This window comes from Manis pentadactyla, chromosome 3 (genome assembly GCF_030020395.1).
Source record: "Manis pentadactyla isolate mManPen7 chromosome 3, mManPen7.hap1, whole genome shotgun sequence".
In the NCBI taxonomy this organism is placed as follows: Eukaryota; Metazoa; Chordata; class Mammalia; order Pholidota; family Manidae; genus Manis; species Manis pentadactyla.
The window spans coordinates 220,640,586-220,657,945 of NC_080021.1; the positions used below are offsets into that span (position 1 = coordinate 220,640,586).

Below are 17,360 nucleotides of genomic sequence, written 5' to 3' on the forward strand. Positions count from 1 at the left end.
TTAATTTTAAAAGCATGTTTTTTCCTTGCACACTGGACTTAAGTACAATCCCCATGGCATAGATTTCATACTGATAGGGAGCTTGTAATTTCAGGGCAGGAAGCCTGGGTGGTGTAAAGCGAGTTGCCCCAGAGCAGGAGGTTGCCGAGCCGTAGCCTCCTTGGGTGCAGCTGCTCAGGGCTGAGTCTGACCTGTGCAGCCATGTTGAGGTTCTCATTGTCTCTACTGCTTCTGTCCCTCGACATAGGAACTGGAGAAGTGTGATGCCAATCACTACATCATCCTGTTCCGTGATGCGGGCTGCCAGTTCCGGGCGCTTTATTGCTACTATCCTGATACTGAAGACATCAGCAAATTAACTGGCACAGGGCCAAAGAGTGTCACCAAGAAGATGATCGACAGGCTGTATAAATACAGCTCAGACCGGAAACAGTTCAACCTGATCCCAGCCAAAACCATGTCTGTCAGTGTGGACGCCCTCACAATTCATAACCACCTGTGGCAGCCCAGGCGGCCCGCGGTGCCAAAGAAGACCCAGACTCGCAAATGACACTTGTGCTGGTGGGACCTGGAGGGTATGCAGCAGGATTGATATTTATTATTTTCACCCATTTGGGTACGAAGTGTGCAAAACCACAGACATTTTTAAAGAGGCTTCTAGACAACAAAAGGAAATCCTCCCTTGCTCCCGGTACATGCAGGATGCCAGGTGGAGCACAAATGCGGCCATGCTGTGTTCGTGGCTCGTGGCTGCCATGGCCACTGCTGACTGTGGAGCTCCCAGATGCCGGGTGTGTGCACAGAGAGGCCTCTGGGCAGGGGTTCCTTTACTTGAAGTTCTCCGTGAGTGTGAATGAAGAGGGAGTTTGCTTTCTCACCCTAGCCCCACCCCCTTTGCACAGGACCTCACACCCCTCCCGTGGGCCAGCCTGACCCTGAGGGATTAGAGAACTGTGGCTTCACTTGGGTCAGGGTATTTGAATGTCTTTAGGAAAGGAATTTGTATTGGGGAGGTCTTTTTCATTCGAGAAATTGTACGATATTTATTGATCGTGTCTACTGCCAATGTTTGTATCCAGTTCAAAGGTTTCTGAAAAAATTCTTGTTCCTTGCTGCTCAGAAGTTGTTTACTGAAACGACCCGTTGGCTGGAAGCACTGAAATCTGTAGTCTGTCTTGTGCTAAGGCCACGCTTACTGTGCGTGGGGGTGACTGGGGCAGCGGCCCTGAGGGCGGCAACTGGCAGCATGAAGCTGGCACTCGCCTGACTGGAAGTAAGCAAGTGGAGTGGGCGGCAGCCGCCATCAGTAGGTTTTGGATAGTGCTCTCGCGATTTGTTCACTTGAATAAAGACAGATTTTGGTAAAGTGGAGTATTTTCACTCTGAGCATGTTTCTCTTGACAAGGCGGCAACTGAAGCCCGCAGCTCCCAAGTGTCTTTATTGTGCCACGGCGCGTCCTGTCGCGCTTCTGGCTTTGGAAGAGCGGCAGCCCGCGGGGCTGGGCTGTCCTTCAGGTCCACAGCTTTGTCTTGTTGCCTGTTTAAAACAACTCGAGTCGTTGCCTGTGGTGACTTCAGCCCTGAGGGAGTGGAGCACTTCGGGTTCTCTCTGTGGCAGTCCAGACCAGACCCACCTGGGATCAGGCCGGGTGCCTGCCGCTTGCCCTCACGACTGGCTCCTGTGTGACATGAACCAAATGCCAGAAGATTCCAGAACCACTTGTTAGTTTTGCACATATTTTCTTTGGAGTGTTACTTGACTCTATTTTGAACTACTGAAGAAACTAACGGTCAGGAGGCATAGTTCGGTGTAGCTGCACTGCAACTTTAAATGAAAAGGGGCTTGCATGATGTGCCTGGGGAGGGCGGCCGCGTGGCGGGAGTGCTGACAGGACCGGTAGGCTCTGTTCCACGGGGGGGTTCTGTGTCTGGCGGTGGAAGCGGCTCTGCCCTGTGCACGCATGCCACCAGCTGCTGACCCTGGAGGTGCCAAGGTCGTCCCAGTCACCATGCTTTTCACACGTGCGTTTGCCTGTCCCAGTGTGTTTGATGTTCTGTTTTCAGAGGCACTAAAATAATTACCTAACTTGCTTTTTCTCAGTCACACATGTGTCATGGCTCATTTTGTTGGTCAGTGTCGCAGTTCCTTGCTTTAGAGGAGTCCACATGGGTTTTAGTTAACTAGAAGGTTCAATCATTCTGTTCTATGAAGAGGTGAGGTTTCTAACCTTTGTGAAATCAAAATGTGTAACAGCTTCTTGTTTTATGACACAGTTCTGTTGAAGTAAGTGGAATTGGGTTGTTTTGAATGAAGATTTAGAGGTACTTCTGAAACATTGCTGGAAAATTACCTTCTTGCCAAACTTGTGGGTAAATTCTGGATTTTCTTGATGTGATGGGTCAGCCCAGGCTGGAAATGGTCGTCAGCAGGCCATGTTTTCCCATACCTGTTCTGTCAGACCCGGCATGCCTGGTGGGTGGCCTCCTGGCCAGGGCCTGCTCATGCGGCCGATGGAGGCATTCCTCGGGTTCCTTGCACGTGGTTGGCACAGCGACCTGTGTGTCTATGCTGAAAAGTTGCAGACACACAGGATACATGTCTGTGGTGGTGGGGGATGGTCCCGTCTGGCGTGGTGGGCTTAACAGTTCTCATTTCCTAGCTTCCAAGCACCTGTGAGGTCTGTGTTGCAGAGTTCTTATCATGGAAAGCCCGCACATCGTACGTTTCCTCTCAATTCTGGCTTATTATTTAAACTGCTCTTGTCTGCCCACATAGAACTGAACTTTGTAAAGAAAGTGTCACCAAGTGATTGTATGATGAGGCTTGTGCGTAGATCTGTGATGACAGTTCTGGGGGCCAGAGAGGGCTGGTGTCTAAATAAAGTAAACCTGAGTGTGTCCGTTATTTTAGAAATACACGTGCAGACGTGTCTTCTGCCCATGCGTGTGAGTGTGTGTGTAGATGACGGTGTGCACACATGCAGCAGGCGAGCTGTCCTCACTCACAGCCTTCGACCTGACTTCCTCAGTGCGTTCCTGGCAGAGCAGTCTCCATCAGATCTTTTAGGCCTGAACTATGCTCTTTAATCAGGCAAAATTGGAAAGTAGAATAATTTGAAAGTTACTCCTTATTTATACTTTCATTCTTTGAAACTGTAGTCAGTGTTTGGGGGGAAGGTATTTACCTGAAATAAAAGCTTTTGTTAAAATTCATCAGATGGCCTTTTACAGTGGGCGCGGATTTGTTTTGTGGCATGGCATGGGGTCTGGCCTGGAGAATGGGAATGAGCCCCTTTAGGGAGACCGCTGGTGGCTCACTGCACAGCCTCTCCATCTGGGGGCTCTGGGTGTGGGAGGGACCGGCCGCATTGTCAGCAGAGCCGGGGAGCAGCCCACGCAGGACTGCGTCAGGCAAGTATTTCAGCAAAGCCACCTACAATGGGAGTGGAAAATAGAGCAAAGAAATGTAGTAAGCACTGCAGTCTGAACTCCGCGAAGTCAAGTCCAGGCATGTAATCTGCGAACAGGGAAAATCGTTCTTGGCAATGAAAAGTTTGGTTGTTTCTGGTGCAGAGAAATTGCAGCAGCATTAACACCATCTTTCCTGGGAAAACGAAGTCGAGGCCCACATTGCTGGGCAGGTTGGGCCCCAGCAGGCGGTGGCTTGTCTGCTGGTGGTGCCTTCGCTCTGGACCCTGACAGCCTTGCAGACGCTCCTTGCACGTCGGCCCTGGCCTGTGCATGCAGCTGGCCTCCAGGGTGCGGAGGCCTTACCTGAGCACGCCGTCAGTTTTGGGGTGGTGGACACACGCTCTTGGGGTGCTGCACATACGTGTCCCACACTGATGGCACTGGTGGTGCTCTCAGGAGGCGACACAGGTGGAGAGAAGTCCACGCAACACCAGGCTGACTTGCTCTGCAGCGGGACATGACCCCACCATGTCTCCCTTGGAGAGAGAGCGCAGCTCCCTTCTTGCTTCACATCATGAAGAGTGAGGTCCATTTATCTTTTGGAATGCCACTTAATGTAATTGGCTCAGTCGATGAGGAGAGTCCTGTGTGGTTGTCGCACTGCGTGAAGCACAGGCACTGAGATTGGCCTCTGGTGACCCTGGGTGGTGCGTGATCTTCGTTTCCATGGCCGACGTGTGTGAGTGTTCAGGATGAATCTCCAGCGTGTCAGGGCCTGAGCAAGCCCCAGGCTTGGATGGAAGGGTTTGTGTTAAGCAATTATCTTCAGGTGAACTGGTAAAGCTTTCAACTCTCTGTCTTTAGAAACTGTTTCTGTATTTGTTGCTTCCATTCTGATAGTCCTGTTCTTTAAATCGAAGCAGAACATACATCCTGGAAAATGAGAGTCCCAGGTGCAGCTCCATGCGTTTTCCCGGAGTGCTTGTTCTGAGTCTGAAGTGAGTGGTTCCTGATGTTTGTCCCCCGGGTCCTTGCTGGTGGTTCTGCCCGAGTCACACTAGGCGTTACATTGCCCGCCTGGTGGGCGCATCGGCGGCTGAAGAGCCATCTTTGTCACATGGAGCGATGGCATGGCAAAGCAGGCTAGACTGTGCGGCTCGGGCGCTGTCGCCTCATGAGTACATTAGAGTGCATTGAGGGGCAGTCCTTTGGCACTGAACACTCCTGATCAGCTCACACTGGCCTCTGTGCCCAGTGGGCAGTAGGCTTCCTCACTCAGAAGAATGTGTTGCAGGGCAGACCGACAGGGCGGTGCCGACCAGTGCTGGCGGGCCGTGGGTTCCTTCTACCCTGGGCAGGTTGGCGTGGGGTTCAGGCTCGAGGGGTGGCTTCCTAAGGAGGGTTTTGGGTGTTGTCCTTAGGGTGTGTGTGGAGTGTAGAGGAGTCTGGCGAGGGCAGGGTGAGGAATGTGGGGGCAGACGTGGGGTCTTCTCTGGGGCTCAGTGGGGGGACGTCCTCCTTTGTTGTTGGCCCTCCCACTGTGTTGCTGGCAGCAGGGGGGGATTCGCTGAATGTTGGTTAGCCTTCCTGCTGGGTTGAGGTCAGGGGAACCTCAGCCTGGTCCCTCCTCCTGCATGCGATTTTATAATGGGAGGGAAGTTACGCCAAGAAGCCCCTCTGACCTGGTGTGTTACGCCAAGAAGCCCCTCTGACCTAGTGAGTGTCCGTGGTGGTGGGGCGCAGGCTCGGGGCCACGCTGAGCTCTGCAGACCAGAGGGCGGTGACGTGGGGCTGGCACAGCCTCCACCCTGGTCAGTGTGGGGGTGGATGGCAGGCGTGGACTGGGTCCCTTGAGAGAGAAGGGGGGCTGATGCTGGTGGGGTGGCCTCAGGGTTCCTCGTGGCCTTGGCGGAGGCCCTGCTTTCCTGGAGTCCTGTCTGCCGTGAAGTGGTGGGGTGGTCCCCCGGGAAGGTGGCAAGCAATCCTCAGGGTTGCGTAGACTGCCATAGAGCCACCAGACAGGTCTGTCTGTGAGAGACCCAAGAGTGATTGGGGTGTAATTTGGGTGGCGTTTTGGCTTCCTGAGCACCCAGGCCATCTGGGACTGTATGCCAGGCAAACAGGCCCCAGGCCAGGCAGCTGTGGGGTCTGAGCTCAGGAGAAGCGTCTGGGCTCTGTGGAGGCCTTACATGGTGATGAGGTGGCCGCACTCAGCATGTCTAGGCCTGCTGTGTGCGGTCTCCTGCCCGCTGACTCCTGCCCTTGGAGGTCTGGGCACTACGCCTGGCACACGTGCACTCAGCACGTGGTAGGGGTCAGTTCCCTTGGTAGCCAACCCTGGTGCAGTTAAGTGTAAACAGCCAGTCCTCAAAGGGCGTGGGTCAGTGTCCTGGGGGTGGCGTTTTGGATAGGAAACCGCAGTATGGCCGGTACTTGCTGTAATGTCTCCTGACAGACACCCGGCCTCTGCAGCGTTGCCTTGGCACATGTTGCTCGTGCACTGGCACTGTGGGCGGGGTGGTGGCAGATGGCCGTTGTGGGGTTGACAGTCACTACCCCCACTTCCTGTCTGTTCTGCAGCCCCATCCCTGAGAAGACCCGCTGCCTGCCCAGCACTTCAGTTGATACCCCACAGACCAGGGAGGTGGGTCTGGATGCTGCCGTATGTCGGAACTGGGCTCTGGAGGCCTCACTGTTTTAAGATAAATCTTCTCCTGAGTCTGTGAGTCTGCAAGCTGTTGTTGATTAGGTGTCGCGATCCTGACTTGATTTGAAGTAAAAACTGGTAAGCAGACCATGTTTAGGTTTTGTTCAGCCACAAAGAGTTAGGATGCAAACCAGGCCTCACCCCAAAAGCCAAGGTGGGATGGGTGGGCTGCGCTCCGCGGTGGGGACAGGTTGGGGCTCCCTGCTGCCACCAGAGCCTGTGCAGCGGGACGCGCTGCCCTTCAGGGGACCCTGGGCCATGTTGCCTCCTGGAGGTGGTGTCCTTGCCCTGCACCAGAAGTGGGCCGATTGAACAAAACAATCCCTGCTTTCCAGACAATTAAATACTCATTTTTATTTAAAGAAATAGAATGTTCATTGAAAGCATCAAATGTATGAGCAGTTGGTGAGAGCCAAGAGCTGCCTTACCCCCAGGACCCTGCGCAGAGGGGCTGCTGCTCACGCTTCCAGGCCCTCCTAGGCAGCTGCAGATGTGGGTGTCGCACATGTGGGATGCAGTGTGAGCAAGCGTCCCACTGGGCCCCGGGCCAGCAGTCACACGCCACGCCCTGCCCTTGGGCCTGCAGAGGCGGTGAGTGGAAGGACCCTGTCACCGGTTCGAGGCATCTGGGTGAAGATGCACCGTGACTCTGCCAGCCAGAGAGGAGATGCGGCCATTGGACATGCCCTGCTTCTGGTCTCAGACACTCCCACTTCAGCGGTGTGCATATATCTGGGGAGGGGAGGAGTGGAGAGTCGAGTGTCAGGCTGGGGCTGTGTGCCGAGGATGGGACCACTGGCTGCTGGGTGCAGGCCTGGCTGGGATGGCTAGGCACTCCCCCAGGGATGGAGGACACCAGCCCCAAGCCCTGGGATCTCAGAGCAGGTGGACGATGGTATCTGGGCACTCTGATTGGTGGGAGAGGCACGGGCTGCGCTGGTGGTTTCACTGCACCCGCTGAACCTGTGGGGAGGCGCCGTCTTCTCAGATGTCTGTGGGCCAAACACCAGCCCCCCCGGAGCCCCTGGGTCACTGCCCTTGCCCGTTTATTGCTGAGTGGCTTTAATCGGGTGGTGGTTTTCCTAACTGACCCATGGGCTTGCTTGTCCAGTCCAGATGGGGCTCATGTGCTCTGTGAGCAGCATGTGTGCCCGGGTGTGGCTTGACCCCAGCACTGTGTGTGGAGCGAGGCCGCCTCCCTCTGTGCTTTTAGTTGGCATCTCCCTGCCCGGATGGAGGTGAGCACATTCCGTCTCCTGGATTTTCTCCTTTTGTATAAACGTCTGTTCAAGTGTTCTGGCTGTTTTTCTGCTGGGTTGTCTGTTTCTAATTAATTTATAAAAGATAAATTTTTGAAAAATAACAGAAGATAATATAAATATCCCATTCTGTGGCTTTTCACTGTCTTGGTGTTGTGATTCAAGTAGAAGTTACTAAGATTTATTTGACCCAGTTACCATAGGTAGTCCTGAAGTAAACCTCTAAAGCTTTTTATTTGGGGCTTTTGCATTTAGTGCACCCAGTGCTGACTTCTGTGGGTTGTGTGTGAGGCAGAAGTCCCATGTCACGTTCTACTTGGGATGCCCAGTGGCCCCAGGGCTGTTGTGGAGTATGCCTCCCTCCCCCCAATTGTTCCACCTCTGCTGTGACTTTCTCTCCTCTGGCCTGATGGCCCACATGGGAGACCAGGGACCCCCAGAGCGTGTCCACATCCCCGTTAGCTTGACTGGTTGGCTGGTGGCAGAGGGGACTGAGGTCACAGATGACATTAAGCTCGCTCGTCAGCTGATGTGCAGTAGGAGGTGGTCCCAGGTTATAGGTGAGCCCAGGGTAATCACGAGGGCCCCTGAAGTGTAAGAGAGGCAGCGGGAAGGCACAGAGGTGCCATGTTGCTGGCTCTGAAGATGGAGGAAGGGGCCCTGAGGCAAGGAGTGCGGGCACCTCCAGACCGGGAGTGAGTCTCCCTGGAGCTTTGGGCGTGAACCCTGCTGACACGTGGTCCTCAGGGAGATCTGTGCTGGCTTCCAGCCTGCGGAACTGTTAAGGTTGTAAATTTGTGGTGTTGGAAGCTTCTAAGCTTGCAGCTGTGGCAGCCCCTGGAAGCACATGCTGTCTGCTTGTGTCTCTGCGGCTCCTCAGCACCATCACACTCCTGTAGCCTGGCCATAAGTCTTGACATTTAGGAGACCAGCTGCTTCTGTCGAGAGTGGCTTGAATATTTTTGTGTGTTATCGTCCACACCATGCTCCCAGATTGTCCTCAGAAATTTGCAGTCTTAAATGTATTTGTTAAAAATGAAGAAAGATTAAAAAAAAAAACTTTCATCCAAGGAGGCTAAAATAATAAAAATGAAGTAGAAGGAAGAAATTCAAAAGAGTAAAGGTAACATTTATGAAAGAGAACAAAATGCAGTGGAGCTGAGGAGCAGGACGGCAGTGTTGCTCTGCTCCAGGTCCGACCACCCAGCACGGACAGGGAAGCGGGTCCAGGTCTCACTGTGAGCACCCAGACAGAAGGTGGGGTGCGACACTGAACATACAACCCCAGCATTGTGCATGATGGCGTCAAACCAGGAGTAAGAGAAGACACAGTGGTGTGACTGACCCGAACGTCATGAGAGAGAAACCATGTGTAGAAAAGTAGCATTCAACGTGTTTTCAAGATGGATTTGCAGTCAGAACAGCTGTCCTTCGGCAACAGCTCTAGCAAAGCCCACGAGCAGCAAGCACCCCAGTGAGGTCAGGACAGGGTGGCGGCTGGCCCAGCCTGCTGGGCTCTGAGCCGTTGCAATAAGACAAGGAAAAATAGGTACACTGTGGAAATAGAGGAAACCTCCTTACACATGGAATTGGGGAGCCCTGCAGGGGAGTACTCACACGCTGCCCCCTGCCGTAACGGCGCACTTCGAATTCCCACAGGAAGACGCCTGCTTCGCCACCAGCAGGAGGAAAGCTTGCCCCTGGCCTCTGGTCTGCAGGTTGTTTGTGGTTCGCCCAGATTGCAGCTCTCGGCTGTTCCCGAATAAACTCATTTTGCTGGTAAAATAACTGGCTCTTTTGCTTTTTTTAAAGTCAGCAGAAGGAAGAGAAAAGCCCAAGTGGTCCTTACTTGCAGAAATGCAAAGGCCCTCCTAGAAAAACCGGAAGGAGCAGGTGACGGGGTTAGAGGCAGGTGGCTGGTGACAGTCCCACGTGCAAACAGAAGCATGTCGAGACCCTATGCAAGTGCAGCAGACATCATGGGGCGGGAAGAAAACCAAGGTCCTTCAAGCCAGACCAGCAAGGAAGCAGCAGGACGCTGAAGCTGTGGGGAAGCGGAAGGCTCCAGGATCACGAAGACTCCTCCAAGATGGGCCTGTAGGTGGAATGCAGACCCAAGCAGAACCCCCAGATGCACTTTGACCAGCTGACTGGGTTTGGATTCGGGGACCAAGGACAAGCTGGCCCTGAATCTGGTGCCTGCTGGTGCTCCATCCTCCAGGCTTGGAAAGGGGCCTCAAGGCCCTGGGAATAAGCAGGGGTCATGTGCCTCAGTGCAGGCTGTGACTCCTTCGGCCACTTGAGCCCCTCCTGCTGGGGACCCAGGCTCAGCATTACCTCTCAGGGAAGGGACTCGGGGAAGGGGGCTCCCCTTGGAGATTCTGAGCCTGTGTATATAGCAGGACAGCTGGGCACCAACCACTGGAGCCACCTCAGCCTCCAGGGTGACCTGGCCAGAGCCCCAGGCTGGGGCAGAAGAGCAGGCTTGGCGGATGCCCAGAGCAATTCTGGGGCCCTGACATCTTAGGGCGCTGTAGCCTTGGTCCCTGGGTTGGGGATGGGGCAGCAGGAAGGTGGCATGGGTGAGCTATCCTCCCTGGCACAACCCCAGAGAGACCCTGGAGGCATGGTGCTGGCAGCTGCAAGGACATGTCTGGGACCAGGTGTGCTGAAGACCTCCCAGGACCTCCCCTTGCCCACAAGGAGTTCCTCTGAGGTACAGGAGGTCCCCACCGGAGAAGGGATTTGCTTCAAGTCCAGGAGACACCAGGTGCCCGCTTATATGGGGCTGGAGGCTAATGCAAGTGCCCCCTCTAGGGAGGCGTCTCCACAGGGTAACAAGGACATGGATGGCCACTCTCCCAGGACCCCCAGGCCTGATGGTGTCATTCCTGCTCAGCCCCAGAGACGTGCTGCAGGCCCGGCCTCGTTAGGCCTGAGGCTTTGTTCTGGGGTGTCCTCAAGTTCCCCAAGACCACTGTACTTGTCCCTTAAGCTCCTGCTGATCCCACTGGGGACAGAGGTGGCCTGGCTGCCCCTGGGGTCCTGGAATGCCAGGAGATGCTCCCATCCAAGCCATGCTGGCAGGCCGAGGTCCTAGACATGGAACGGCTCTCACACCTGCTGCCCTGGACCAGCCTGTGTTACTGCCTCACCCTCCTTTCCCCAGGACACAGCCCTGCCCAGCCCAATTTCAAAGAAAATGGTAGACTCTTCTCACACACATCCACCCATCACGTGCAGCTTGAGAATCCTGACTGAACCCCCAAAAGCAAAGGGCACCTTTGAAGCCATCAGGTGTGAACCAGGGTGCAGGTGGGGCCCAAGAACGTGAGGGTTCTATGAAGGCTACACAAGGCCTGGCTGTGGGGCCGCTCCGGCTGGGCTTGGACACAGCCCGGACACGCATCCATACGTGTTCTCGTGCCAAGGCTGCAGCCATGCAAGTCTCAGGGCCGCTCAGAGCTAGCTTCCCACTTGCTTTGTGAGGCTGCATTTTGACAGCATGAGCGCCTGTCTTCCTGTTTCCGCTTTCTCTGGGCTTAACACTCGTTTTATGTGAGGGGACGTCCTTTTCCCTCCCTGCGTAGCAGGTGTTCTTTTTGAGGTCTTCAGGGGCTGCCCTGGAGTGTGGGTGCATGCTCACAGCCCGTCCGCACACCACCCCCCACAGGGGTGCAGGTGCCCGGGGCCTGCACTCAGACCATGGTCGTCTGTTCCGCTGTGCGTGAGCTGACGTTGCCCGGTGTGCCACGGGTGTTGGTATCTGAGCAGTTTTAGATTAGGAATGAAGAAAGTAAAAGGTTTCTAATCTTGTGCACCTAGAAGCTGCCCAGCAAGGCAGTGGTCCTCCTGGGGCTGCCTTCGCCTGGCAGCTGGCGAGTGCACTGTCCCCGTCTGGGCGGCCCTGCTCGCGCCACCGCCCTGTCCTGTCATGCCGTCTTTCCACCTGGATAGAGCCGCCAGCCCCAACCTTCAGGCAGGTCTCCCCATCCACTGCTTCCCTCAGGGAGCTGTGGCGCGGGCACCCTGTCACAGGGCGGCGGCGTGGGAGGGGACGCTGGCTGGTGGGACCCTGGAAGCCACTGACAACAAAGGCCAGAGGCCACCCTAGCCCCCACGTCAACGGCCCATCACTGTTACAGGCCCCTGGGTTTCCTTACCATCTGCAGCTCCCTCCTACTGCCCCTTCCCCAGCAATGCCACACCAAGGGTTTGCTGACACACTGTCTGGGTGGGAGGGTCCTAGGCGTCCAGGTGTCGGGGGACAAGCTGGAAGAGTGACCAGGGCACCGGAAGGAAAGGTGGGCTCCTGGGTCGTACCCCTTCCTCATGGCAGGCTCTTCAACCAGCTGTGTCCTAAGCCACCCCCACCCTGTGGCTGCATGGGGCCCTCCCTTCACCCAGCTTCCTGGGGCCTTCTGTGAGCAAGAGCCCCCACCTTGGACATGGGCTTTGAGGTGGTGAGGAACACACATTCCCTGCGGGCAGTCCTGCCCCGACATAGGCCCCCCAGCTGCTGGTCTCAGGAGCCGTGCGCAGCTGTGGGCAGAGTGTGGGTTTCTGTGCCCACCCAGGGGCACGCCCAGGCTCCAGGACTTTCCCCACTACCAGCCACACTTCCTGGCTGCCTGGATGCGGACACTGAAGGCCGTGCGGGACTTGCTCTGTGTTTTGGAAGGGCTGTGCCAGCCAGGCAGACCCAGCAGACCCAGGCCAGCGGCATTTCCTGGGGGTCCAGGCTTCCCTGTGGGGAAGGGGAACCACAGGTGTTTCTAACCCTTGAAAACGGGTGTCTGGGAGGGGCAGGCCCGGGCCTGGAGCATGAAGCCATGGAGGGAATGCCTTGTAAGGGATCCTTGTGTTTTCAGAATGCATCCATTTAATAGAAGTTCCAGCCATGACTGTAAAACCTGCCACAAAGGAGCCCCAGCGGCAGCAGCCAGCTGCCCAGAGTCCCTCCCTGGCTAAGGAGAAAATCTCTCCATTCCAGACATGGGCCACCAGCCAGCCCATTGGCCAAATTGTGCTTTGGTTCAGGTGTTAAAAGGGTACCAAAGGGGCCCCAGAATGCAGCATCCCTCGCCTGACTCCCACAAATGCTGCAGCTGCAGAAGTTCACGCAAAACAGGACCAGGACGTATGCTTGTTCTTCTCCAGAAGCCACAGCTGTGGGAACCCCGGCGTGTCACCAGGGCCCTTGGGGGTCTCGCAGCAGCCCCCTCCCTCCTCACACACCCAGACTGTGCACCCTGCCCCCGTCTCTGCAAGGGGATCCTGGCCCAGATGGAAGACCCTCTTCGCATTTCCTTCTGGGACGGGCACCCCTCACTTGCTGGCCGCACTGTGCTGCAGCAGCACCCACCAGCAGCGGAGCCCCTTGTGGCCCAGCTCTGGGCCAGACCCTCCCCAAGGCCAGGTGGGACCCCCAGAGCCGTGGGCAAGCCCTGTGAACAGGAGGGGAATGTGCCGTGAGCATGCCGGCCCCCGTGTGAGCTCTGCGTGTCTGCACACAAGCGTGAAGCCCAGCCTCTCCTCTGGCCTGCGCCCTCTGGGACCCAGGGCAGTGTCCAGGGTCAGGCTCCCCTCCCCATGCAGCCTCCGTCCTCCTCAGCCAGACCCCTCACGAGTTGCGGTACATTTGAGTAGAGACATGGATGGTATCGATCTGTAAAAATAGGTTAAAAAGGCTCTCCCGCCACCTTCCCTCGGTGCCCCGGGCAGTCCTGCCCCTCACGCCTGGGGAGGCTCCTCTCCGAGGCCAGGCCAGTGTAGGCCAGCGTTGTGGGGCAGGGCATGAGGCTGGCTCCGTGCAGGGCTGGCTCCGTGCAGGACAGGCTCAGAGCTGCGTCTCGTCGCGCGTCTCAGGGCTGCTGGAGGCCAGCTTGTTACTGCAGCTGCTCTCCCGGCTCTGGGAGCTGCTGGCTACGTGGGCCAGGGGGTCAGAGCGGATGAGATACCTGTGGGCAGGTGCGAGGACCCTGGGTGCCACCCTCTGCGCAGGGAGGCCAGCGAGCCAGGGTGGCTAGGGCAGACACCCAGTGGAGGGCACAGCGGCCTTACCCAGAGAGTGGAAACGAGCAGGCATCTGCGGTACTTACACGATGTCGTTGGGTTCCAGTCTTGTGTCGGGCGGGGGGTTGATGAGGACATAGGAGAGGGTGTTCTGATGGTCGTTCATCTCGTCTGCAAGGGAGACAGGGCCCCAGGGGGTGGTCACCACTCAGCTCCTGCCCACCTATGCTCTGCCAGGCCTGGAGGAGCCAGGGGTGCCCGTCCATCTGTGAATCTAACCAGCCTTTGTGGCCATTCTGCCTGAGCACCTTGTCCTCGAGAACCCGGCCGGAGCTGGTCCCCCATGACAGACACCTGCCCCCAGCCCCTGCCCTGCACGGACGGGCCACCCACCAAGGGGCTTGTTCGGCCCCAGCAGTCGGCGTCTCAGGATGTGGCAGCCCTGAGCAGAGTCACCGAGCACGCCTGTGCACACCTGCCTCCTCAGAGACCTGTGCCCCACGTGTGCCTGCGCACTGGAACGCCCCCAACCCAGTCCCCAGCCGGGCCCTGTGTCCTTGTGCTGGGCAGGCCACGCGCTGCTTCATCTGCTCACCCCTCTGCTTTGGGTTCATGCCCTCAGTTTCCCAAAACCTCTAGAAGCGTCAGCACAGAGGGCCGCCTAGCTCACCCTCCCAGAGGAGGGGCCCAGTTGGCACACGCAGGGAGGGCCCGGGCTGCTCATGCGGCAGCCTGGCATCCGGCTCCTAGGGTGGCCATGGGGCTGCTACTGCAGGGGCTGGAACGTGTCCTGGAGAAACACCCATCATCCCAGAGGCCTCCTGGCCAATACAGGATGGGGTGTGGGACCTGCTGTGGACCCGAGTTCACTGGCAGGGAAACAAATCCCCCATCCCTCTGTTTCCCCATCTGGTGATGTCTAGAGGCAGCTTCTGACCCAGGAGTGGCCTCAAGAGGGCAGCCCTCTGGAGTGGGTCCAGCCCTGGGTGGCCTCTGCTCCCAGCTCCTCCCATTTCATTTTTCTGTACTGTCCTCTCCCACCAGGAGAATACCAGTTGGGCCACTAAGAAATGGACAGAATTCTCAGCACAGCTGGGGAAGCTGCCAGTTGGAGAGGCACGCTGGGTGGGGGCTGCACCCCGTTTCTCTGAACTGGTGAGTTCAGAGCCCAGTCAGATCCCCACGGCAGCAGGTCAGCAAGCATGCTTCCTGGGAGGCAGGGGGCACAGGCTGGGCTCGGGGTGACAGACATGCGTGGACTCGGGCAGTCACCTGGTGCCAGTCTCCACGTCCATTTCTGGGAACGGGATGGCCTGACCGCCCTGCCTCTCCCACGGCAGCAGGGTGGGTTGCTCGGCCTGATGGGCATGCGCTCTTTGCTCTTTTCCCAAAGCCTGCAGCCACCAAGCGGGTGGCCCATGCCAGAGGTGTATAGAGATGTGCCTCCCAGCCCTGTGCTGGGCATTCACTTCCAGGGTGGGCACGTGGAGCATGCACCCGCAGATGATAGGTGTGGGGGGCCAGTTCTGGAAGACCCTGCACCCCTACCGTGGCCATCAGCAGGGCCGGGAGCCCATCTTCCCTCATTCACGCCTGCCTCACTGGGCCCTCCCCACCTGGCCTGGGCCCCACTTCTCCTCAGGGTGGGCAGACCACTGGTGCTCCTGAAACTAAGTGTGGGGCTCAGGCCTGGCTGTGTGCTTCTGGGGGTGCTGGGCTGAGAGTGGGGGGGTGGTTGGTCATAAGGCACTGACCCCAGTTTCCTCAGGACGCTGAGCTGTGACCACTGTGCTCTGGTGGGTGCCTGGGGTGCTGGCAGAGCTGGCACTGGCCCTCCTGGCAAACGACCAAGGGCAGTGCCCCCCACATCCCCACCTAGCGTCCCGCCTAACCCTGCAGACCAGGTGACCCCACTTCCCCGGAGTCTTGTGCTGGGCCTGTGGCTGGGGTGCCACATCCTCCACTATTTCTTCCTCTTGGAGTCAAGGTGGACATGCATCTCCCTTGGGATCAGGGAAGGGTGTGCACTCTTGTGCTCTTGATAGGTCGTGTCTGCGTGTTGGGGCCTGGGGGCCACCCTGCCACCCTGCCGATAGGGTCCTCTTCCCCCCCAACAGCCTCTCCTCTGGTTTTGGTCCAGGCACTCGTAGATATCCACACACAAGGGGCCCTCAGTAGGCACCACCCAGTGAGTCTTGGTGACCTGCCCGGGAGTCGGTGGGAAACAGGTGCAGCTGGGTGCAGGTGGGGAGGGGCCATCTGGTCCTGGGAGCCCCATGCTGGCTCACATGCTGGCTCGGGGGTCTTCCAGGAGTGCAGGCTTGGGTTGTGGGCAAGGAGAAGCACACAGGATTGAGTGCGTGGCCTGCGTGAGCCCTGCTGGGTCGCTCCCAATAGCCCTGGCTGTGAGCCATGGGGGTGTCCGTTCCAGGGCCTGGGTCTGCCCCAGACACTCCGGGCCATCCTCAGAAGCAGACTTACCTGAGCTAATGCCCACCTGGGCACAGGAGAACCTGTCATCTCTGGGGCTGCCCTCAGGCCTGGGCATTCAGGGAACATGGAACCCCCCAGGGAACAAAGAGATCCCGTGGCCTGGGCTCTGCTCTGACCTCTGCCAGGGCTTCTGGCAGGTCTGGGGCTGTGGGGCATGTTCTTGGAAGGAGCAGGGCGCCCAGGCAGTGCCCGAGCCCCAGGATGAGAAGTGAGGTGCAGGCGAGCTCTGTCCCCACCGGCAGCAGGGTCCCCGTCCTGCAGCCCAGCTGGACGGGGACATCACCCATCCTGGCTGAGGGGGCCCACAGCGAGCACCCCGCTGTGTGGGCTGCAGGGCCCTGGCTTGGCATTAGTCTGAGTGCTTTCTGAAAGTGGGCTGGGCCCAGGGTCCTTGGGCACCTCTTGCCAGCTGCAGGCTGGGGTGGGTGTGGAGGCCCACGTGTGTGGCCAAGGCGGGCATGGATGGCTTGTCTTAAGTGTCGAGCGGGGTAAAAAGTCCTGAGAGCTGAGCAGGAACGGTCCGGGATCCAGTGCTCAGCAGGCCTTTTTGGGGTCAGTCTCGCCGTGAGCAGACATTGAGGAGGGCATCCAGGTCCCTGCAGGGGGCAGCCTGGGAGCACAAGAGTCCCTGCCTGCGGGGACCTTTTCCCATCCTCCTGTCTGCCTGCCTGGCCGGGTGGGTGGGCACCTGGCTGCCCACTGGTGAAGGGTTGCCATGCCCTCTTCTGCGGCAGCCGGAGTTCACCGGAGCACAATTACCTTGCAAATATCCCAGGTTTACCCGATTCATGACATCACTGGCTGTTAAATTTGCTACATCCTCTACGGAACACACAGGAAGAGGGACAGACAGAAACAGAGAGAGAGAGGGGTCAGCAAGCAGCCTGCAGTGGGGGCGGCCAGCAGCACACGGGAGGCCATCCACAACGGGGCCGCCTGGGAGGCCGGTCTATCACTGATGGCTCGTCAGCCACACTCAGGCTGGAGCCGAGGCCGAGGTTAATGCAGGGCAGATGACAGCTCTGGGGTCTGGGGGTTGGTAATCTCCCTCTGCTAATGCTGTGGGGCCGCGAGCACTGGACGACCCCGGGTGCCCTGCTTGGAGCCGTGACATCAGTGCACCCTGGGAAGGGACACCTGGGTAGGGACTCCAAGAGGGGACAGAGGTACATCTTGCAGTGTCAGCATGGCAGAGATGGGACTGGGATGGCTGTGTGGGTCCCTGTTCCCCAAACCCTGGCCTCTGAGACTCCTCTGGAACCAGGGTGCACAGCCAGTGGATGGCCCAGCCTGAATGAACCCTGGGCAGCTCCTGGGACAACCCTGGGCTGCCTGATCCCACTTGGAATGGAGCTCAACAGCTCTTGACCCAGAAGACAAATGACAGATGACAGGAAACAAGGCGGGGAGAGCAGGCACCAGCTGCAGGGCAGAGCCTCGCCCCAGCCCCGGGGGGGACTCGGCAGGGCAGTGGC

General features: G+C 57.8%; 2 protein-coding genes across 12 annotated transcripts in view; one reads left to right on the top strand and one right to left on the bottom strand.

Moving 5' to 3' along the window:
• The window catches only part of CAMSAP1 (calmodulin regulated spectrin associated protein 1), a 79,863-nt gene extending 76,650 nt beyond the window's left edge, over window positions 1-3,213 (top strand). For all 5 annotated transcript variants that reach the window (XM_036901550.2, XM_057499249.1, XM_057499248.1 and 2 more), the window contains one exon: window positions 248-3,213. In XM_036901550.2, the coding sequence (XP_036757445.2) occupies window positions 248-550 (303 nt within the window). In that variant the 3' untranslated portion in view covers window positions 551-3,213. The remainder of the gene's footprint in view (window positions 1-247) is intronic.
• Window positions 3,214-12,236: 9,023 nt separating this feature from the next.
• KCNT1 (potassium sodium-activated channel subfamily T member 1) overlaps window positions 12,237-17,360 on the bottom strand; it is a 51,098-nt gene continuing 45,974 nt past the window's right edge. For 5 of the 7 annotated variants that reach the window (XM_036901559.2, XM_036901556.2, XM_057499252.1 and 2 more), the window contains 3 exons: window positions 16,645-16,707; window positions 13,479-13,563; window positions 12,237-13,337 (listed from right to left, as the gene is read on the bottom strand). In XM_036901559.2, the coding sequence (XP_036757454.1) occupies window positions 13,217-13,337; window positions 13,479-13,563; window positions 16,645-16,707 (269 nt within the window). In that variant the 3' untranslated portion in view covers window positions 12,237-13,216. The remainder of the gene's footprint in view (window positions 13,338-13,478; window positions 13,564-16,644; window positions 16,708-17,360) is intronic. The other 2 variants (XM_036901555.2, XM_057499251.1) reach the window with 1 other exon arrangement.